At 44.1% G+C, this 23,763-nt stretch overlaps 1 protein-coding gene across 1 annotated transcript; it reads left to right on the plus strand.

Moving 5' to 3' along the window:
* Positions 1–1,756: 1,756 nt before the first annotated feature.
* Positions 1,757–5,710, plus strand: LOC141621096 (uncharacterized). The gene has a single exon (XM_074437805.1). The coding sequence runs from the start codon at positions 1,757–1,759 to the stop codon at positions 5,708–5,710; it is 3,954 nt and encodes a 1,317-aa protein (XP_074293906.1).
* Positions 5,711–23,763: the final 18,053 nt, after the last annotated feature.

A 23,763-nucleotide genomic window follows, 5' to 3' on the forward strand; every position in this document is an offset into this window, starting at 1 on the left:
TTGTTGCTAGGGTTTGGCTTTGAATTAGGTTTCTGCTCTTGTTTGTGATGCCGACGAGGGGTGTTATGGATCGTGGTGAATGCAGCAAGGGTAAAGGGGTGTTGGGGAGCTGTCCGGAGAAGGCGATTGATGCGTTTGTTTGGGATATTGATGGTGGAGACACGCAGGAGGTACAGACGGAGAAAATTATTGTGGGTAAGATTTGGGCATCAAAATCGATTAATTGTCGGGCTGCCATAGATACCATGCTACGGCTATGGAATCCGAAAGGGAAGGTGATAGGGAACTTGCTTGATGCTCGTGAGAGGACGTTTGTTTTCCGCTTTGAGGAGGAGTGTGATAAAGTTCGAGTGCTTGAGGGTCAACCATGACACTTTGATAAATTTGCATGGTGTTTTAATGAGCCTAGTGGGGAAAAATCCTTGATGGAAACACCTTTGTTTTACCTTCCTATATGGGCTCGAATTTATGATCTTCCAATTAAAGGGCGTACGAATGAGGAAAACCTATGTCGTCTTGGAGAGCAATTGGGAAGGTATGTGATGCGTGATGATGCTCCTTTCCCGGAGATGGAGAAAGCGGTTCGTATACGCATTCTTCATGATATTCGTAAGCCGCTTCAAGCTTCGACAAAGGTTCGTGTGCCGAGTGGTAAAGCGATGGAGTTCAATGTAAAATACGAGAGGCTGCCGATGTTTTGCTATGGCTGTGGTGTTCTGGGTCATGGGGAAAAAGATTGTGAGAAGGGTCCCTATGAAGAAGATGAGTTATTGTATGGTGAGGGCCTTCGGGCTTCACCTCGACGGACTGGTAGAGCGGGTGTTGCGGAGGGGAGGAAGATGAGTAGAGATTTGAGGCCGGATTTTGAGGAGGAATATCGTCGGAGTGAGAAGGAGATGATAGAAAAGTTACAGCGGTTTGCATTGTCAAGTAGAGGTAAGAAATATGGGGCCTATGGTAATGTGGGGGTAAGGAGTGTGCTGGATGAGGAGATTGAAGTTCCTGTTAGAGACGGTCCTGTGGGGATGGCGGAGCAGCTAAGGTGGAAGTCTGTGGAGGTCGTTGAGGGGGATGGGATGAGTAGGCCTTTAGTGGGGGATGCGTTAGTAGTGGTGGGTGGGGAACTTGATGCTAAGGCGGGAGAGGGAAGTGCGGTGGTGGTGAATATTGGTTCAAATATGGGTGATGACGTGGGTAGTAGGGAAGGTCAGGAGCGAGGGGGTGATGAGGAGGGAAGGTTGTCTGCTTTGCTGGAGCAGAGGCCAGCTGGGTTAAGATTGGGGACTGGTGAAGGTGGAGGAGTGGCGGGTCAGGGTGTGGAGAGTAGAACTGGTGGGGAGAAGATTTTGGTCGATATAGAGGTGGTTGAAGGGGAGGGGATGGCTTGTGCAGGGTCGGTTTTGATGGGAGGAAAGAAATGGGTTAGGAGGCCTAGGGACGTGGTTATTGGGTCTTTAGGGGATGATGGTGAGGTGGGTGATGTTACTGTCAACTTGAATCAAAAAAGGTTAAGGGAGGAAGAGGCGGGTTCTTGTGTAGGTGTAGCGAAGAAAGCAGCGATTCACAGGGGTGTGACTATGTTTGTATCTGAGGCGGAGGTTGATTCATATCAACCCCGCCGGGCCCAATGAATTGCTTGAGCCTTAACTGCAGGGGGCTGGGCAACCCCGATGCAGTAGGCGGACTTCGAAATCTTATTCGAAGGGAGGCCCCGACTTTAGTCTTTCTATGTGAGACGAAGCTGAGTAGTAGCGAAATGAGAAGGATATCATCTAGTTTAAAGGGTTATTGCAGTATGGAGGTGGATAGTGTTGGCAGGTCTGGCGGGCTTGCTTTTCCATGGAGGAAGGAGTTTAGGGTGAGTCTTAGGTCGGCGTCGACGCATTATATGGATTTGGATATCGGGGAGGGTGCTGAGGTGTGGCGGTTGACTGGGTTTTATGGGTGGCCATTGGTGCAGGACAGATATTTATCTTGGCAAATTCTTAGGATTCTAGCTGAGGAAGATCATTCTTCGTGGTTGTGTATAGGTGATTTTAACGAGATTTTATTTGCTAATGAGATGCAGGGGGGAGCGAGGGCACAGTGGCAGATGAATAATTTTAGGGAGGCTGTGGATGTCTGTGGGTTGTGTGATTTATCATATGAGGGTTACAAGTTTACTTATGATAATGGGCAAAGTGGGGTGGATAATAGACAGTGTCGATTGGATAGAGCTATGAAGACGGAGGCTTGGAGTGAACAATTTCCCTATGCAAAGCTCTTTCATTTGAGTAGGGAATGGTCTGATCATGCGCCTATTTTGGTTAAATTGGATGGGCGTGCCGTTGGAGGAGGGGAGATGGGGAAGCAGTTTCGTTTTGAGCAGATATGGGTGGGAGAGGAGGGGTGTGAAGATACTATTAGGCGTGTGTGGGAGGTTGATGACGGGGATGTTTTGGAGACCATTTCTCGATGCGCGACCGAATTGAAAAAATGGAAGGGGGTGAGTATTGGTAAAATTTTAAGGGATTTGGCTCGTAAAAGGAAGAGGTTGGCTTGGTTGAATGAAAGTGAACGGTCTGTTGGTAACGTTAAGGAGAGGAAGAGGTTGATGGGGGAAATTAATGCACTGCTTCGGCAGGAAGAGGTGTTTTGGAGACAGAGGTCGAGAGCTCTTTGGCTTAGAGAAGGGGATCAGAACACTAAGTACTTTCATCGGAAGGCTCGGCAGCGGAAGAAGAAAAATACTATCCATCGTGTTGTGGGGAGGAACGGTACAGTTTGTGTAGGCAGGGAGGCCGTCACGGTGGAGGCTGAGGGTTTTTTTACGGAGCTGTTTGAGTCGGCTAGGCCGGAGCAGGTTGAGGGGTTGTTCGATGGGGTACGGGGTAGAGTGACACCTGCGATGAATGAGCATTTTAGGGCAGCTTATAGGGCGGAGGAGGTGGTTGAGGCTCTAAGCCAGATGCACCCTTTAAAGGCCCCGGGACCGGATGGGATGAATGCACTCTTCTATCAAACATATTGGCATATTGTCGGCCCTTCTGTTATAGGAATGATGTTGGGTGTCCTGAATGGTGGTGAGTTTCCTTGTTCAATAAATCGTACTCACATTGTTTTAATTCCTAAGAAAAAGGCGCCGGATAAACTTGCGGAATATCGACCGATTAGCTTGTGTAATGTATTATATAAGCTTATTTCTAAAGTTTTAGCTAATAGGCTTAAGTTATTTCTTGGTATGCTTGTGTCGGAGAACCAAAGTGCTTTTACTCCTGGGAGATTGATCTCTGATAATATATTGGTTGCTTTTGAGCTATTTCATTATATGAAGAATTCAAGGTCAAGTGGAGGGCATTTAGCTCTAAAACTTGATATGGCCAAAGCATATGATCGTGTGGAGTGGGTGTTTTTGCATAAGGTTCTTCTAGCCATGGGTTTTGATGCTTGCTGGGTTGATAATGTGATGCGCTGTGTCCGTTCTGTTACATATGGAGTGTTGGTTAATGGGGTCCCGTCGCGTGAGGTGGTGCCAGAACGTGGGCTTCGTCAAGGTGATCCTATCTCGCCATACTTGTTTATTCTTTGTGCTGAGGTTCTTTCGAGCTTATTACGGCGAGAGTGTGAGAGAGGGGGCATCCATGGGATTCGGGTTGCACCCCAGGCTCCGGTGGTTTCGCATTTGTTCTTTGCAGACGATAGTATTATATTTGTCAAGGCTAATGTGAGGGAAGCTAAATGTGTGATGGAGATTCTTCATATGTATGAGATGGCATCGGGTCAATTAGTGAGCAAGGAGAAGACAACTGTGTGTTTTAGTAAGGGTACTGCGGAGCGCAGACGGCTGGTTGTTGAAGATGTTCTTGGAGTGCGTGTTGTTGCTGAGCATGATAGGTATTTGGGTTTGCCTACGGTGATAGGAAATTCGAAGCAGGTTCTAACAAGGGTGGTGCGTGATAAACTGAATAATAAGTTACAAGGGTGGCGAGGTATGCTATTTAGCCGAGCAGGTAGGGAAACTCTGATAAAGGCAGTTGCCCAATCTATTCCTACTTATGCAATGAGTGTTTTTAGACTACCGGCCAATTTTTGTGATGAATTACGCTCTATGGTGTCGAAATTTTGGTGGGGTTCGGATAATGGACGAAGGAAGATGTCGTGGGTTGCTTGGAGTACTTTGTGTCGGTCCAAGGCAAAGGGAGGGCTCGGATTTCAGGATTTTGAGAAGTTTAATATGGCTTTATTAGCTAAGCAAGCTTGGAGGTTAATATGTGTGGATGGAAGTTTAATGGGACGGGTGTTGAAAGGAAAGTATTTTCCTAATTGTTCGTTTATGGATGCTGAAATTGGGATTAATCCGAGTTATACGTGGAGGAGTATTCTTGGAGCTAAGGAGGTTATGGGGCTTGGGGTTCGGCGGCGTGTGGGGTCGGGGGTTGATGTCCGGGTATGGATGGACCCATGGGTACCAGGGACGAGATCACGGTGTGTTATTTCTCCACGGGCTGATGCGGATATTGATATGAGGGTCGCGGATTTGTTGGTAGATGGTGAGCACAGGTGGGATTATGCGAAGATTAATGAGTTGTTTTTGCCTTTTGAAGCTAAGAGAATTAGAAGTATTCGACTTGGTGACGGGGGAGGTGTGGATAGCTGGGTATGGGATCATACACGTGATGGGGAGTATACTGTGAAGACGGGATATAGGTTGCTAGTTGAGGATGGGGCGTCGGAGGTTGAGCAGTCCGATTTTGCTAACGAAAGTTGGTTATGGAAGGCGATTTGGAAGGTACCTGTTCTCCCGCGGATTAAGGTTTTTATGTGGCAATTATGCCATGAAGCGATTCCAACGAAGGTTAACATTGCTCGTCGTCTGGGTAGTGATGATGTCGCGTGTCCTCGCTGCCATAGTGAGCGCGAGTCTTGCCTTCATGCTATACGAGGTTGTGGTTGGGGCAAGGAGATTTGGGAGGAGGTGGGGATTGGTACGGGGGTGTGGCGGGGTGTTGCTTTGGTGAGAGATTGGGTGGAGGCGACTTTGAGGGAGTTGGGGGAGAAGGAGAGGGTGTTGTTCCTTGTTACTTGTTGGGTTTTATGGGAAAGGAGGAATAGGATGGTTTTTGAGGAGGAAAGGTGGGATGTGGGTGGGATTATGAGGAGAATTTGGGGTATCATATGGGAGATGGAGTCGGTGCAGGACAATAAGGTATCGTGTATTGTGGAAGGAAGCCGGCTGGGGAGCTGGGAATCGTCGGGTAGTGGTGTGTCTAAAATCAATACGGATGCAGGGGTCGTGGAGAGAGTAGGTGTGGGATTGGGAGCGGTTAGTCGGACTTCGGCAGGTGAGGTTGAGTGGGCTGTGGTGTTGCAACGTGGCTCGGGGTGTGCAGTAGATATGGCGGAGGCTGAAGCGATATTGTTAGGACTTCGTGAAGCAATCAGGATGCAGTCAAGAAAGGTGGTCATTGAAAGCGATTGTCTGATCGTGGTTGAAGATTTGAATAGGAATAGACGTGGTAGAAGTGAATTGTTTGCGATATATGAGGAAATTAGACAGCTTAGTTTTAGTTTTGAGTCGATTGTTTGTAAGCATGTTAGTAGGAATTTTAATAAGTTAGCACATATGTTAGCACATGCTATGCCATGGTTTCGTGGTAGTCGTTTTTGGACGTCGGATTTGCCAGCTGAGTTTGGTGTTGTAGCTCTCTCTGATGCTAGTAATATAATTTAAGGCCTTTATGGTTTTTTACAAAAAAAAAAAAATGTGGAAATGTGAGGGGTAAAGTAGGAAATATTGATTGGGGCCACGTGGGTTTAGGTGGATTAAATAAGTAGTTGGTGAGTGGGTGAGTGGATGATAAAGTTGTAAATAGGTAGTGGATGTAAGGGTAAGTTTGTCATTTTCCATGCCAAATATGGTATGTTTACATTGGTCTGGTTCATCCGTTTTAGGAAAGTGTTTATATCTGTCTGGATCGGAGGGAGTACTTATCAACAACAACAAAAAAAAAAAATCGAAATCTGAAACCGGTTTATCCGCACCGGTTTTCATAACCGGTTTAAAAGTTCTTGCACAGTAGCATCATTGTATTTGCGGGTTTACTAGCCAGTCAAAATTTATTCCGTCAAAAACTTTGACCGATCATAATTCCCGACTACGAATTTAAAAAACAATGATATTTTTTCAAACTGAAGATCTCGTAAAGACCTACAATATGAAAATAATTACGGTTTTCTAAAGTCGTTGCGAAAAGTTATCGCTAGTTAAAGTTTTTTTTCACAAAAAGAGGGGTACATCCGTACAGGTTAGAAATTAGAAAATAAAACAGTTGAAAGGTACAATTGAAAATATACATGAGAATAAACCTAGAATACCTAGGATCAGGGCCGGTTCTTTGGGTGTTCAACCTGTTCATTTGAACAGGGTCCCCAAGATTCCATGGCCCCAAATTGGCTCATGTGATCCATTTACCAATAGGAAGTAAAAAAAAAAGATTTAATAGCTGGACATATAGGAATGACCCTGGGCCCAAATGATAAACATCTCTATAAAAATCTGATACATTTCAGAAGAGGTCTTCCAAGTTGGGTCACAAGTTGGCCCAAATTTTCAACTCTTTATTCTTTCTTCTAATTTGTACTAGTAATTCATAAGCTCGTAGCAACTTAGGTCTTGTTTGGTTGCCCCTTAAAAATCATGGGAGTTATAAAATGTCATAAATTAGAAAATTGGAACTTATTTGGTTGCTCATTTTTTTGCCCTGATGTAGGAAGGAGTTTAGATTTAATTTATCAAAAAAATATTTTTATATTATCTTTCTATAAAAATTGTCTAACATAAGGCTAAAATTGACTAACCAAAGTTAAATTAAGATCCAAACTTAACTACTCTAACATGTCTCGAATTGATATCCCCTTTTAATGGTTATGGTTAGAAACTAATCAATTTCTTTTGACTCTTGTTATCCCTAGTTTAATAAAATTTGTAAACGTCAACGGAAAATATCGTGTTTTTTTACCACACTATTTGGGGCCCTAATTTAAGATTTCGCACAGGGCCCCTAAAATCTCCGAGACGACCCTGCCTAGGAAATGATAAGAATCTAGTTTCATTATCTATCTTCATGGAGTAAGTTGTTGTACCTTTTCTTGTTCATTTGTTATTTATTTACCTTTCTATTTCAAGAAAGTTATCAACAAATAAATCGACTTCATAAAGAATTTAATCCACTTGTCATCCAAACCCTAACAAAAAAACGGTCTCCTTCCATTTCCTTCATTTTTCGTGCCAAGATGGAGGTGACGTAAAAGAGGGAGTACCATCTAAGTTCTTAAACTGGAAGGGAACTTTGTAAGTGTGGCTTTAGTAAAACACTTGAACTCGTTATTGCGTCGTTTATATGCAATTATGCATCATTGCCTTGTGAGGTTAGTGTTAACAATTCATAAACTGCATAATTAACCTCTTTTTTTCATTCGAGAGGCTTAATTAAAATGAACTAGTTTGGTGCAGCACTTGAGTTTTGATCTTGGCTAGAAATCTCATCTTCTCGTTTCGGCACACACGGACTCCAAATCATTGAGCCGTCGGGCAAATCCATTAGACTTACACCTTTGGCAGTTAACTCACTTCGGATCTTGTTACTCTCTAAAAAATCTTTCTTCTTCTTAGCCATTGCTTTTTTTTCAATCTTAAGTGACACTTCATCTTCACTCATCTCTGCTCTAACTAATGCTTTCTCCTTCATCTCTTGTAAAACCTTCAACACAACTGTTTTGGTGAAAATTTACCGATTACGAATATGTTTTTGTGAGTGATAGTGATTAATCTAATGCCAATTATATTTTAGATGCGACGATAAAGACAACGAAATAAAGACGAATGAAAAAGAACGACACGGAGAATTTTTGGTGACGCGGAAAACCCGGTGTGGGAACAACCGCGGGGGGAGTCGGAATCCCACCAATTTATGCACTATAATCGAGGTTTTGTAAGCAAATAAGGAAATACAAGTATTATGCTGCGAGTAGGATATTGCCAAGTGTAGACAGGAATTTTGAGAAGTATTGTGTTGTTCGTGCTGAAGTTCGGATGCCTCTTGAAGTTGTCCTCCTCTTGCTTTATATAGTCTTTAGGAATAGGGTTGAAGTTGGTGGACTTCCTCCTGCTTCTGCTCCTATAATCGTGGGTGGTTACCAAGAAGATAGGTAGTGGTTATTGGAAAAGGTCAAAGCCCAACTCTTTCCTCTCTTTCGTACGTGCATTTGTACTTTAGCCCAATTTGTGTTTGTTATTGTTTGATCCTGTGGTCCACAATGTGCCACCTCAGCTATCCTTCTCTCCCCCTTTCTACCATCCAATGCGTTCCACGTGTCTACCCTCTTACTACTTTTTCCTGTCAACTTGATGCCACGTTGGTATTGATAAATAGCATTTTTTTATCCCTAACACACTACAAAAAGAATTAAAACAGGCGACTGATTTTGGCGACTGAAATCAGTCGCCAAAATCAATTTGGCGACTGAAATCAGTCGCCAAAGGTCAGTCGCGGACCTTAGTCGCCTTTTCTAGCTTTGGCGACTAAAGTCGGTCGCCAAATTTGGCGATGAAAATCGATCGCCAAATGATTAAAATGGCGACGGATGGGGTAGTCGCCAATTTGGCGATTGATTCAAGGTAGTCGCCAATTTGGCGATCAATAACGATCGCCAAATGCCAATTCGATCGCCTTTTTGGGTGACGAGCTTGATTTGGCTGAGGCAATTTGGCGACTGATTTGGGATTTGGCGACTACAAATCAGTCGCCAAATTGGCGACTACCTTGAATCAGTCGCCAATTTGGAGTTTCTGGATTGGCGGCTTTTTCTTGTTCAAATGCTTCCTACAATATTAAACAAATGGTTGTAAGTTAATATGGTAACCACCTTATATACGACATTTTAAAAGAGAGTAAATTAACAAAAATTAAGTGTTACGGAAACTTACATATAATTGCTTGTCTTTTGGCTTAGTCCAAGTTCTAACCCCTTTGTGGTCAACCCGAATGCGTGTCCGAAAACGCTTGATTCTGCACCGTGTCGCAATCCTACCGTGACTTCTTCTTTCCTCTCTGAATGAAAAAAAAACATACATGTTAGAAAATCAACAAAAAATCTAACATAAAATAAACATGTTGCATTGAAAACAAAAAAAAAGTGTCAAATAATAGACAAACTTACCCCCAACATACGATTCCAGAAAGATCGTGAACCCGCGTAATGAGTAGGCTCGTTCACGGCGTCTTCCTTTCCTCCTCTTTTGTTGAGGGATGCTTGCTTAGACTTCTTCTGAAAAGCGGGAGTTTTAGTATGCTTTATTAAGCCTTCATACTTGTCACCTGCAATTACACATATGAAATCATAACTAATAAGTTACTGATATTATTTATAATATAAGAGAGTATATACTAATTAATACAAATAACAAAACAAGTTAATTAAATACCTTTCATGTGGTCTGGTTCCTTTGGGCGCCTAACTACCTTCCAAATCACGTCCCGATATCGTCGAGTACCGACTTCCTCGTACCTGATACGGACATTCCGTTCTTGAGACGGTGACCAAGCATATGCTTGCTACAAAAAAAAAGCGTACGGTGGTGCCTAGCAGCGCGGTGACAACCCTGAAAAGAGAAAAGAAAAACAAAAATAACAAGGTTATTCTACCTCAATTCATCAATAACATGAATTATCAAACTAAATTTATCAAAATCAAGTCCTAAAGAAGGTTCCACTTAGCTAATAGCTAATTTCTCTTAATCCAAAAGACGGTTCCACTTAGCTAATTCCATTAATACAAAAGACGGTTTTACTTAGCTTAATATTAATAATAATACGATGATTACACTTAACTTAGTAATAATAATAATAATATTATTAATTAAGACGGTTCCACTTAGCTTAATACTAATGATAATGAGACGGTATCACTTAGCTACCCAACACCATACACCACCCACAACCCACCCACCCACGGCCGACCCCCACCCACGGCCGAACCCACCGGACCACCACCACCCACGGCCGAACCCCCTCCGCACCCCCCATAACCCTAAACCTAAAGACAAACCTCATAATCATTCCCTTTTAATTCAAACACAAATTAAACTAAATCTAAATACAAATTAATCTAACATACAAACTACAAATAAATCTAACAAACTAACCACAAATTAATCAAACTAACTACAAATAAATCTAACAAATTAAACTATATAAACTGAAATTAAACAAAAAAAACTAACCTAATTGAAGAGGTGGATGTGGCGGTGGAAATGGCGGTGGGAGATGGCGGTGGAAGGGTGGTTGTGTGGTGTTGTTCGTTGGTGTCGTCGCCGCTGTTTCAATCGCTCGTCCCTTTTTTTTTTTTGTTTCGCAAAGAGTAAAGTAGGAGGGAGAAGCGCTGAATGTATTAAAAAAATTGGCGACTGATTTTTTTAAATTGGCGACCAAATTTGGCGACTACCCTTATTTCAGTCGCCAAATTTAACAAATCAGTCGCCAATTTGATTCCCCTTTTAAAAAAGACAGCCTGGTATCCATTAAAACAGTTGGCGACTGAAATTCATTTTGGCGACCGAATTTCAGTCGCCAATTTGGCGACTACAAAAAAATCAGTCGCCCAATTTAAAATATCGGTCGCCAAGTTTGATTCCCTTTTTAAAAAAGCCAGTCGCCAAATTGGCGACTGTTTTCAGTCGCCAATTTGAAAATCAGTCGCCAAATTGGCGACTAAATATATCAGTCGCCAAATTTCGGTCGCCTGTTTTAGTTTTTCTTGTAGTGAACAATTGCCCCCAAATTTCCGTCTCGAATACTTTTTAGGCGGGAATTTCAGTTGCGACGCGGAGAACTGACGAAGCCTTAGCAGTTATCTTGGTTTCTACAACTTCCCTCACTTAATTCTTCCCAACCGCCCATTAACTTCCCCACTTGCCCTCAAACTCTTCCTCTCACGCCACTCCCTCGGTATCCTCCCTCTTTTTATATTCCCCAACTCCCTTTATTATTACTTCTTACTTCCTATCACCATCAATCACTTTCCATCTTCTCCGCCGGTTGCTTTGTTTCACAGGTACCTCGTCTTCACCTTCACTTTCTTTTATTTCTTTGCATACTATGTCACAAAGATCGGCCTCTTCGACCTCGGCCTCGGATCCGGTAACGCCGTCCGATGCTTTCCTCTCCGGCGGCGTCCTTTCCGCCAAACATTCTTGTGACTCCGACTTCACCTCCGAGGACTTTGATCTCATCAAGAAAACCTTTGGTTTCTCTGATGATGTGGTGTTCCACATTCCGACTCCTGGCCAGAAGGCCGACTCAGTGAGGGTAGGGTGGATTTGCTTGTATGAATATGCCTTTCGTCTGGGTCTGCGATTTCCTTTCCCTCCTTTGGTTCAAGAGTATCTGAACTTGAATCAGTTGGCTATTTGCCAAGTGGCCCCATACACTTGGCGGACCTTGCTTGCGATTGAAGCTATGAATAATCGTTTTGGTTATGAAATCGGTCTTCCGGACCTTGCACACTTGTTCTCGGTTAGGTCCCTTGCTCGGGGTCAAGTTACCATTCGGGTTCGAGACGGGGAGAAGAATTGCATCATCTTCCCCGTGAAGCCGGATGATAGCAAGTGGTTTTCCCGCTTTATTTTCGTGAAAATTGATACTCTTCCTGCTCCTACTGACTACATTGTCAGTGTCTGGCGATCAACACACGGTACTTGCGTGCCCTTATTCCTGTGTATTTTCCTTTGATGCTCATATTTCCTTACTTGGTTTTTTGTGCAGGTTTGTGCCCCTTGCCTTTGTCTCCTGACAGAACTGCATCTCTTTCCAAGCTATTTAGTCCACCTCCAGAAAATAGGACCTTTCCTAATCTGATCCAGGATTCTGCTGCCGCGGTGAAGAAAACAGCTGCTGAAGAAAAGGATTCAATGTCGACTAGTGCGTTGCTCTTCCCTTTTTGACTTGGTTCTGTTTCTGGATTCTTCGTATATCTGGTTCTGACTTAATATTTGCTGCTTCCAGGTTCTGCAAAATCTAGAATTTCACTGCAAGATGTTTTGGCTCGTAGAGTGCAAGAGCGGGTTACTACTGTCCCCAAGCTCGAGAGAAGAGAAAGTCTACTCCTGCCCCCGGTTCTGGACCTCGTCCCAAAAGGAGGTCTGCTGCTGCGGAACTGGCTAAGGAGCAGACTCCTATTGAAGCTACGCCTCTGGCTGTGAGGCCTCCACTACCTGGGCATGGATTGTCTACTTCTGGAGATGCTCTAGTTTCTAAAGCTGTTCCTGGTTCTGCCCCAGCTATGCCTGCGTCTGGTGCGATTCCAACGTCTGGAGCCGTCCCTGCCTCTGGAGCTATCCCTGCTTCTGGAGCTGCTCCTGCTTCTGGGGCTGCTTTTGGTTCCAGAACTACTCCTGCTTCTGGGGCTGCTTCTGGTTCCAGAGCTGCTCCTGCTTCTGGGACTGCTTCTGGTTCCAAATCTGCTTCTGCCTCCAAAGATATAGTCTTTTCATTTCCAAATGACTTTGGTAAGGCCAAATCTGAACGCAATCTGGGCCTGATGGATCAATTGCTGTTTCCTGCCTCTGAGTCTGTAATGGGGACAAGGGCTTTGCGTTATTTAGCAGATCATGCAGCAGAGCAGTCTTTCGAGGTAACATATGTTTGATTGTCTCTGAAGAATCCTCCTTTTCTCTTTTGACACTTTGCTTTGGTCTGGCAGTCCTTCCAGATGTCCCTGTATCTGAGGAAGAAGGTTCCTCTTATGGAAGCAGAAAATACCAAATTTCAGAAGTTGGCGAAAGAAGCAAATGAGGATAGGCTTAAGATTCAGGCTGATCTGGATAAATCCCAAAGTCTGCTGCTAGAGGAAGCCGCTCAGAAGCAGAGTTTGCGGAATGTTACCTTTCTCTTGCCGAGGGCGGGTTTAAGTGCCGAGAAGAAAGTGCGATCTTTGAGAAGAAGGCGTCTTGAGAAGGAGGTCGCGATGCTAAAGGGAAGACTGCTGATGCTGAAAGGCGTGCTTCTGAAGCTGAGAGGCGTATCTCAGAGGTGGAAAAACGTGCTTCTGATGCAGAGGCTCGTGCTGCCCAGATTCAGGAGGAGAAGATTTCTCAGGTGCAGGAGTTGAAAAGGACTCTGGTGGATGCTTTGTCTTATGCTGCTTTGGAAACGAAGATTGACTGTATAAAAGTGTTCCAGAAGGGAGAGCATTCGGCCTGGGACTTAGGAGCTGAAGAGGGGAGGCTTGCTGCTACTTTTCCTGATGGTCTGAATTTGGACATATTGGCTGGCTTGGTGGAGCCTGGTACTGTTCCTGCTGATGATCCAGACGCTGAGGACGAGGTCAATTCTCCTGCTCCTGATGCTCAGGCAGCTGCTTCTGAAACTGTGGTGCACATTGACGTAGATTAGTATTTTTCTGCATCTGAAAGACTTATGCTATGCTTAGTTAGTTTTTGGCCCTACGGGGCATGACATCTTTATTTTGAACAGTTTGTGTACTTTTGGTCTGGCTCCGGTGCCAGACGTACTTTGCTTTGTGACTTAAGTATTTTCTACTGGTTATCTTTTTGTGTCGTACCGTTTCTGGTGCTTTGATTTGTGCATGCACGTCGTTTGTTTGGCCATCGCTGATAGATTGCTGGCTAAGGGGTCTAGTATGCCCACTCGTCCAGAGGAGCCAGGCTTGCGTGGGTGCTAATGCATCGCGGGAGGCTGGTTGTCCCGGTTGTATGTGCTTAGCCACAGACACACGCCTTCTGTAGTGAATACAGGCTTTGCCAGATTAGTTTGCATTTTATTTCCTTGGCTTACTTGAAAATATTTTAAATTATTCACGGTGGTTTTATAATTTAAAGCTTGTTAGAATTAAAATACGAGCAAGGCTTTTAGAGCCAGAAATGTTGGATTCAAAAATAACGTTTTTAGAGCCAGAAAACACTCAGACTCAGGAGATATCCAGACCCAGAGAAATATAAAAAATAGAAAATATTTTAGAAACAGGAAAATATCTTTTAGGGCCAGAAGAATTTTTGGAGGTATAAAAGTATTCAGAGACAAAAATATTCAAAGCCAGAAAATATGTAAGGCAATATCTAGAACCTGGCTGGGCTGTATCTGGTAGGCTGAGTACCCGGTTGTTGACCTTGCTGGTGACTTCAAATAAAATATTTTTTCAAGTGGGTGATATTCCAGGATCTGGGAACCATTTGCCCTTCCATAGTCATGAGTCGGTAGGCTCCATTTCCAACTGTGCTTTCTACTTGGTATGGCCCTTCCCAGTTGTAGGCAAATTTCCCCTTCTTTGTTCTTGGTATTCTGGAAGACTTTCCTTAGGACCAGATCTCCCACCTGCAGAGTTCTTACTTTTACGTTCTTGTTGTAGCTTTTAGCCACAGTCTGTCGGTAGGAAGCCATCCTGATCTGGGCGTTGGTTCTGAGTTCATCTATCGTGTCCAGGCTGCTTGCCATTTCCACCTGGTTCCGATCTTCTGTGATGCATCCATATCTGTGGGTTGGGACCCTGACTTCAGATGGGATGACTGCTTCTGCTCCGAACACCAGGCTGAAGGGGGTTTGCCCCGTTGCAACCTTTGGTGTGGTTCTGTCAGCCCAGAGAACCAGAGGTAGCTCTTCTGCCCATTTGCCCCCAATCTCCTCTAGTTTCTTTTTCAAGTTTTCAATGATAATCTTATTGCTGGATTCAGCTTGTCCGTTGGATTGGGGGTTCCTGGGAGTAGATTTCTGTAACGAGATATTCCACCTAGCACAAAAAGCTTCAGTCTTATTTCCAATGAATTGGGACCCATTATCACATATAATTTCAGATGGAATGCCAAACCTGCATATGATATTGCGTTTAATGAAAGATATCACCTGGGTTTCTGTAACCTGGGAGGATGATTCTGCTTCTATCCATTTGGAAAAGTAATCCGTCATGGCGAGCATGTAGACTTTGTTTCCTGGTGCTCTGGGTAATGGTCCCACGATATCCATCCCCCATTTCATGAAAGGCCATGGTGAAATAACCTGGTGCAGAGGCTCTGCTGGCTGGTGGCTAACATGGGCGTGTCTCTGGCAAGCGTTGCATCTTTTTGCGAATTCCATGGCATCTTTGCGCATTGTGGGCCAGAAGTATCCCTGCCTCAGTGCTTTGTTGGACAGGCTCCTGCCCCCTGCATGGTTTCCACATTCTCCACTGTGGATAGCATGCAAGACAGCCTGAGACTCTTCCCGATCCAGGCACCTGAGGTAGGGTCCAGCGTGGGATTTCCTGAAAAGAATATTATCGATTAGTAGGAATCTGGATGCTTTCATTTTAAAGCCCCTTACCTCCTTTTTATCTGCTGGTAGGACGTCATTCTGCAACCAGTCTAGGTAGGGTTTTCTCCAGTCTGGAGTATTTTCTTCACTGCTGGTGCTGCACACTTTTTCTGCTTCCTGCTGAGATTTTAGTGTTGCTGGTTCCAGTACGTGGACAATTGGTATCGTGGAGATAGTTCCTGTCTTGAAGGTTGCCCCCAGGGTGGCTAGTGCGTCTGCTTCTGCGTTCTGCTCCCTGGGGATTTGCTTGATGTTGAATGTGACAAACTTGACTTTCAGCTCATTTGCTATATCTAAATATGCCATCATCCTGGGATCCCTGGCTTCATAGCAGTCATTTACATGGTTAACTATAAGCTTAGAATCACTGCAAACCTGAAGGTGTCTGATTTTTAGATCCAGAGCCAGCTTCAGACCCAGGATTAGTGCCTCATATTCTGCTTCGTTGTTTGTGGCTTTGAATTCACATCGTACGGCCTGGACTATGAGGTCTCCTTGGGGTGATTTGAGGACCAGCCCTACTCCTGCTCCTTTGGCGTTTGAGGCTCCGTCCACATGCAACTCCCACACTTGTTCTCCTTTGTCTTCTTCCAGATTCAGGATGTCCTGTTCGGTGCACGTATGCGTGTCTTGAGGCCGATGTCGGACACAAAGTCGCGAGCCCGAGACTTTATGGTCAGACGGGGTTCAAACTTCAAATCGTACCCGCTCAAGTGCACGGACCATTTAGCCATTCGTCCCGACAATTCGGTTTTCTCATGATAGTTTTAAGAGGATAATTAGTTATCACGAAATTGTATGAGATTCAAAGTAGGGCCGATTTATAGGATGCGAATAAGTGCAAGGACAAGTTTTTCTAGTGATGTGTACCTGGTCTCTGCCGAAAGCGAGACTTACGATGTAGTATACCGGATCTTTGTGATCCTTCCTGCTCTCGCACTAGCACCGCACCGACTACTGCCGCTTCGTGGATCGACGGATATAGGAACAGTGGTTCTCCTGGCTCTGGTTTCGACAGGAGAGGCGGGGTGCTGAGATAACGTTTCAGCTCCTGAAATGCTTTTTCGTGGTCGTCCGTCCATTCAAATTTTTGGCTTTTCCTGAGTATATCATAGAATAGTCTGCATCTGTCCGAGGATCTGGATATGAATCTGTTTAGGGCCGCCACTCTTCCAGTCAGGCGCTGGACGTCTTTTGGTTTCTGCGGTGACTCCAGCTGCAGAATTGCTCTTATTTGCTCGGTGCTGGCCTCTATTCCCCTCTGGGTCACCATGTACCCTAGGAACTTTCCACTGGATACTCCGAAGGTGCACTTCGTAGGATTCAGCTTCATTTGGTATTTCCTGAGGGTATTGAAAGTTTCTTCCAGGTGCTGGTGGTGTTGTGAAGCCTGCTTCGATTTGACGACCATATCGTCTATATATACTTCCATAGTTTTGCCTATTTGTTCTTTAAACATCATGTTTACCAGCCTCTGATAGGTAGATCCTGCATTTTTCAGTCCAAAAGGCATGGCATTATAACAATAGATACCTCTCTCGGATCTAAACGCTGTCTTTTCCTGGTCACTGGGGTGCATCTTTATCTGGTTATATCCGCTCCAGGTGTCCAGGAATGTCAGCATCTCGTGGCCTGCAGTAGCATCTACCATGGCGTCTATGTGTGGTAGAGGGAATGGATCCTTTGGGCAAGCTTTGTTTAAGTCCGTGAAATCGACGCAGACCCTCCACTTGCCATTCTTCTTTGGGACCACTACCACATTAGACAACCATTCTGGGTATTTTACTTCACGAATCTTTCCTGCAGCAAGCAGGTTATCTACTTCCTGATTTATGACCTGGTTTCTTTCAGAAGCGAACTTTCTTCTTTTAACTCGCTCGCAGTTTATAGCTTGGATCCACACTTAGCTTGTGAGTTATCACACTTGGGTCTATCCCTATCATATCATCATGTGACCAAGCAAAGCAATCTATGTTAGTTCTCAACAACCGAACGAGTTCCTCACGAATCTTACCTCTACATTCAGATCCAATGAGAATAGTTCGTTCTGGGTGCAGCGAGTCCAGGATGACTTCGTCTAGTTCTGCCTGCCGAGGTTCAATGTACTCGTCCTGGATGCGCTGGCTCTGTAATTGCTATGCGGGCGAACCTGTTGTCGGCTTCAGAGCCACCTTGTAGCAATCCTTAGCTTCTTCCTGGTCCCCAGCACGTATTTCTTGCACCCCCCAAGGTGTTGGAAACTTCAGGCATTGGTGGTACGTTGAGGGGATTGCTTTCATCTCATGGATCCAGGGCCTGCCAAGGATTACATTGTAAGTAGAGGGCCCATCAATAACCAAATACCTTACCTGTTTGTTTACACCTCCGGCGTAGGTCGGGATGATGATTTCTCCTAGGGAGTGTTTTGTTTCGCCGCTGAAACCAACCAAGGGAACTGCCTTCTTCGCTAGATCTTTTTCGGTGAATCCCATTCCTTTGAGTGTTTCCATCATGATCAAGTTGACGGAGCTTCCGGTATCCACCAAGATCTTTTTCACCTTGCAATTTCCTATGGGAAGCGTGATGATTAGAGCGTCGTGGTGCTGTTCAGGAGTGGATCCTGCGTCTGTTTCGTCGAAGGTAACTGATGGCAAATTCTGGTGGTTAACCCTGCAGGAGCTCTCTGGTCTGTCTCCCTTAGCCCTGGTTGCGTGCCTCTTAGCTGCTGAGTAGGTTAGCCCACACAGCTCCGATCCACCTGTAATGACATTCACAGTTCTAGAGCAATGAGGAGGAGGGGAGGGCAGAACCTGGTCCGCGAAATTTACTCTTGTTGTGTTTCTGGGTAGGAGATGATCCAGGTTTCCTTGGTCGTAGTGGAATTTGACTTCCTTTCTGAGGGAATGGCATTCATCGGTGTTGTGAGTGTTGCTGCCATGGAACTCACACTTTTTGCCTGTGTCTCTGCTGCTGGGGTTTCCTTCTGGAAGTTTCGGCCATCTGACTCTGCGTCCCAGCTCTTTCAAGGTTTTGAATAATCCTGCAAGATTGGTAGTGAAACCATACTCACTTAATTTCGGAGGCAGATCTGCTTCGGATTTTCCTTCTGCATTTCCAGAAACTTTATTCACGCTCATGCTGTAGGGTTTGGATCTTTCGCTCTTCTTCTCTACCGGAGCCTTTCTGGATACTGGATCTGAATCATAAGTGCCTTTTACTGGTGCAGGGTCTTCTTCTAGCCTCATGACAGCAATCGCCTTCGATTGCACCTCCTCAAAGGTAGTGCATGGATGCATGGTTAGTTCCTTGTATAGCTGTGAATCCTGGTGTAGCCCTCGGCGGAAGGCTTGTATAGCGGTTGCTATATCACACCTCGGAATTGACACCTTCTCTTTGTTGAACCGGTTTAAGTAATCACGGGTGGACTCCTCAAATCCTTGCACTAGCCGGTAGAGATCGCTGGTCTGCTTCTCTGGCTTTCTGCTGCTGGCGAACTGCTGATTGAAGGCATTGACTAGGTCGGCGAAGCTGGATATGCTCTTGTTCGGTAAGCCGACGAACCACTGCAGGGCTGCTCCTGACAGTGTTGATCCGAAACCTTTGCACATGCAAACTTCCTTTAGGGATCCAGTTGCGGTTATCACCATCATTTCTGCTTGTAGTGGTTGATATGGTCAAGTGGATCCGTGGTCCCGTCATAGAGTGTCATAGCTGGCGGCACACATCCTTTAGGAACACCGATTAGAGCTATGTCATCCACGAAAGGTGAGTCTGCGTAGCTATCTTTGGCTGCTTTCTCCAGCGGGCGGGCTACGCCTGGTATCCTATACATTAGCTCTCTCAACTCCTGGTATTGCTGCTCCAGCGAGTTACCTGCTCCTGCAAGAGAGTTAGAAACAGGCGGGAAGGAACCAGCAGGTATACCTCCTAGCCAGGGCGCTCCAGAAAGTTGGCCTGGTCTTTGGATGACCCCAGTTCTTGGTGTTGCATTGATTATGGATCCAGGCTGCCATCCTGGTGTCTGCTGTAATTCTCCGATCCAGGCTCCACTGGTGAACTGGTTGCAGGATGGAATTGCTGTATTGGGAACAGATCCAGATTGCCATCCTGGTGTCCGGTGTGTGGGGGTACCTGAAAAGGGTGGAAGGTCAGATCCAGAAGGGGTGCTAAACAAAGCGTTACCTGTTGTCTGCTGCAGACTGGGTGGATTATCGAATGACAGACATCCCAATCCTCTTGGCTCGATTGGTTCGCTGGGTGCTACCCCTGCAAGATCCAGCCTGGTAACTAGTTCTGACGGGATTGGTCGACCCGATCCTCCACTGCTGGTTCTGGCTGGAGCCTCTGGTGCTGATGCTGGTTTGGACTGGACTGCCGTCACGATTTGAGCCATCATATTCTGGTTGTCTTTCCTCAGATCCTCAACGGCCCGACGCAGAATGTCCATCCCCTGAATCATCACCTGCATCGGATCGAGTGCTGGAGATCCTCTGCTTCGGAGAACTTCTGCGCCTGAGCTTTCCTGGGTCGGGCTTCTGGCTGCTGCATCGCCTCCTCTGCTGGGGCTGCTTTCCATGCTGGATTTGGACTGACTGGATGCACCCGTTGCCTTGGGAATCTACGGTGGTTTCTGAGGCTGGGGCATGGCTCTGGTCGACATGCTGGCAGGGATCATTTGGCTGGATGCCGGGGATGCACTGACTGATCCTGCAGACGCAGAAGTGAGACCTGCTGCTGAGGACAGGGCTGACATACTCTGGCTGCTGGAAGGATTCTAGCTCGTTCCAGACATTGTGATGGCTGGTTCGGTTTTGCGAGACTTGGCTATAGAAAATGATCACTATGCCCCACGGTGGGCGCCAAACTGTTTTGGTGAAAATTTACCGATTACGAATATGTTTTTGTGAGTGATAGTGATTAATCTAATGCCAATTATATTTTAGATGCGACGATAAAGACAACGAAATAAAGACGAATGAAAAAGAACGACACGGAGAATTTTTGGTGACGCGGAAAACCCGGTGTGGGAACAACCGCGGGGGGAGTCGGAATCCCACCAATTTATGCACTATAATCGAGGTTTTGTAAGCAAATAAGGAAATACAAGTATTATGCTGCGAGTAGGATATTGCCAAGTGTAGACAGGAATTTTGAGAAGTATTGTGTTGTTCGTGCTGAAGTTCGGATGCCTCTTGAAGTTGTCCTCCTCTTGCTTTATATAGTCTTTAGGAATAGGGTTGAAGTTGGTGGACTTCCTCCTGCTTCTGCTCCTATAATCGTGGGTGGTTACCAAGAAGATAGGTAGTGGTTATTGGAAAAGGTCAAAGCCCAACTCTTTCCTCTCTTTCGTACGTGCATTTGTACTTTAGCCCAATTTGTGTTTGTTATTGTTTGATCCTGTGGTCCACAATGTGCCACCTCAGCTATCCTTCTCTCCCCCTTTCTACCATCCAATGCGTTCCACGTGTCTACCCTCTTACTACTTTTTCCTGTCAACTTGATGCCACGTTGGTATTGATAAATAGCATTTTTTATCCCTAACAACAACCAAAACCAATAATACTGAGTAGAAGAAATCTCAAATGCTAGATATGCCTGTGGGATAAATGGATACTACCTCAGAGTAGGGTGCAGCGGAAAGCAGTCATAGAACTTCCAGAACATCCCTAATTTCTGCCTCTAACTCGGTAAGCGACTGAACAGCTAACTGCTGCTGCTGCTTTTGCTTTTTCTGGAATCGTCAAGATAAAATCAGGTCTTAGTCAAACAGTCAGAATCAATTGCTAACAAATGCATCGACTTCATCTCTTTCTTATCTCGTCAGGAATGGGGGATTGTGAAACGAGTCTAGTAGCACACATACCTTCAGCCCGATAACTTCATTGTTTAAGGACTTCAAGGCAACCTGGAGACTGCCCTTTAGTATTTCCGCTACGCGCAAATCATCCTTCATTCTGAGATCAAAATCGTCCTTAAGCTTCTCAGCAGCATCAGCAGCAGCAGCAGAAGTCGGAACAGTTTTTTTGCTGTTTGGTTAGCCTTTTCATTGACATTCTCTTGAAATGCCCTTAAAGCATCGCTACAATCTTCCAATGTCTGGAAGAATGAGAAACAAAATAATACTATCACAAATTAAAAAGACAATTCAACATTTAACAAACAAACATCTCGGCTGGCGTTTTTTCGGCCTTGAATGTTTCTTCTAACAATGATATATATGCGAGCGACTTCAATTATAACATCCATGCTAATGTACTAGAAGAGTTCACTTACCAATTTGTGCACTCCAACAGCATGATTACTAAGCTTCTTTGAAGGTTTTTATATATAAATTGAAAAAAAAAAATACAAGAAGCTAAAGCACAAACAAGTTACCTGATAAATACGGAAGCTTAGTAATCATGCTTAGCAAGGGGATGGTATTTTTCAGTTACCTACAAATACGAGACAAACCACAAATCAGATGAATATTACACGAGCCAGCAAACCCCTTCCTGAAACAAGGGTTAACTATGATAAAGATACGCTATCAAGTCCGTCTATCCAAATTTATTGTCCCCATTTGACTTTTACGGTCAACCAGTGCCAACTTTGACAATCATTTTTTTCACAATATACATTTACATTTTTTCAAAATACTCCGTAGCAATTATTGTGATGGAGGTAGTATAAAATTCCATGCCTGACCTTACGAATAGTCAAGTAGTTTTTGGTTGACTTGGAATAAGATCAAAAGTGTCGGTCTGAAACAAGAATTTGTGTTTTCACAAACATTTGGTGTGCATGAGATTAAAGGCAATTACCCACAAACAATTAGCATACGAACACAACTCAAATCTGACTCATTAATCCCACAAAAGTTTTCACTTAACCCTAGTTTTAATCTACTCGATCACAAATACTTAAAAGATGAATTAATTAAGCTACCCACTACCTTTAAACATGAATTAAACATAATTAAACTATATAATAAAAAGTATTTTTTTAAAATGGTAAATATAATTAGAAATGTTATACAGTACAGAGTAACATAATTACAAATACCAAAGTAAGATATGATTTTAAATTAAATGACTTCAAAAAAATTAAATTTATACCACTAAAAAAAAGAGTTAAAACAAGATCCAGCCTAAGCCTTATGGAGCACGGGATTAGCAGATTTGGATGAGCTCGGCTCGAATTTGAGCTTGAGCTTGGTCCGGCTCAGCTTGAGTTAAGCTTTGGCCGAGGCTATTCCGAAAACTTAACGGGGCCGACTGTTCATTTACCGCCCTGCTCTTTAAGATTAGCATTTTTTTTATTGAAATAGTGATCCAAGGGTAATAACCCGCTCCTTGTATCATTGACATTTGCGTCGTCGTATATATATACACAAGTAACACAACACACAACACCAACATACGCGACATCGTCTTTGTCAGACTGTCACGCGGTCGTCGTTGTCATGGCATTCCCTAATAACTCAATTCTAAGGTTCCTTTTTTCCGATTTTTTTGTTCTCTACCTTTTCCGTTCGTATATACGTACACAAAGGATTGAGATGAAGGAATATCCCGTTCCGTTTCTGACTACTTGTGGAGTTGTGGTATTCAATTATTAGTCTACTTCCTGATTACTACTCTTATTCGAGTGATTTTTGTTTGCTTCACTTAAATCCCCAATTATTCAAACCCTAATTTTACCTCTTTATTCTTTCTGTTGTTTCGCGGTCTGGATTAGTTTCAATTTTAAGCTGGTATAAGGTCTACGATTCTAGGTTTAGACTTCTACTTAAATATAAGGTTTCACAAATTATCGGTCTTAAACAAGAAACAATTCAAATAGATAGATGAGATAAAAACTAGAGACGGGCATATCCGTCTTGAATGATTAGGGATTAGGGCATGACAAGAATCTGACGGAAAGGGTGGGACATGCGTACGTACCCAAGTGTCTTACTCGGCTATGTTATAATATATATAGTCAAGTTTTTGGTCTAAAATAAAGCATCTGAGGGTTATCGATGTCCAAGTGTAAGTGTCCGAAACGGTAACGGGTACACGAGAGTATGAAACTAACATAGCCTTAAGGATGTACCAATTTCATAGTAATTGGGTATATATTTTGCTGGGGTTGCAATCCCGATACTGATAAAGATATATTGTAGGTTGCGATCTGTACAATTTTTAATATACATTTATCATTGATGGATTTTTTTGTAGTGTTTGTTTCCTCTGTTGCATTCAATTTATATTCACAAGATGTTCATTTTGGCTGAATTTGGAACGAAAATCGCCTACTAAAAACCGGTGTACGTAATTAAACAGTTATAGAGCAGTAGCTCCAGTTATCTATCCCTGTGTATAATTACTCGAGGAGAAATGTGCAGATGAGCTTTAATTAAAATAATTTATGTTGCTTTGGTTACTTGATTATCCTTCTGAATAATTGATTAATTCTTGAA

The sequence above is a fragment of the Silene latifolia genome, chromosome X, assembly GCF_048544455.1.
Source record: "Silene latifolia isolate original U9 population chromosome X, ASM4854445v1, whole genome shotgun sequence".
Classification (NCBI taxonomy): domain Eukaryota; kingdom Viridiplantae; phylum Streptophyta; class Magnoliopsida; order Caryophyllales; family Caryophyllaceae; genus Silene; species Silene latifolia.

What these genes read in the sequence shown, in the direction of transcription:
- LOC141621096 (XM_074437805.1), top strand. Translation starts at nt 1,757, where the DNA reads ATGAGAAGGATATCATCTAGTTTAAAGGGTTATTGCAGTATGGAGGTG.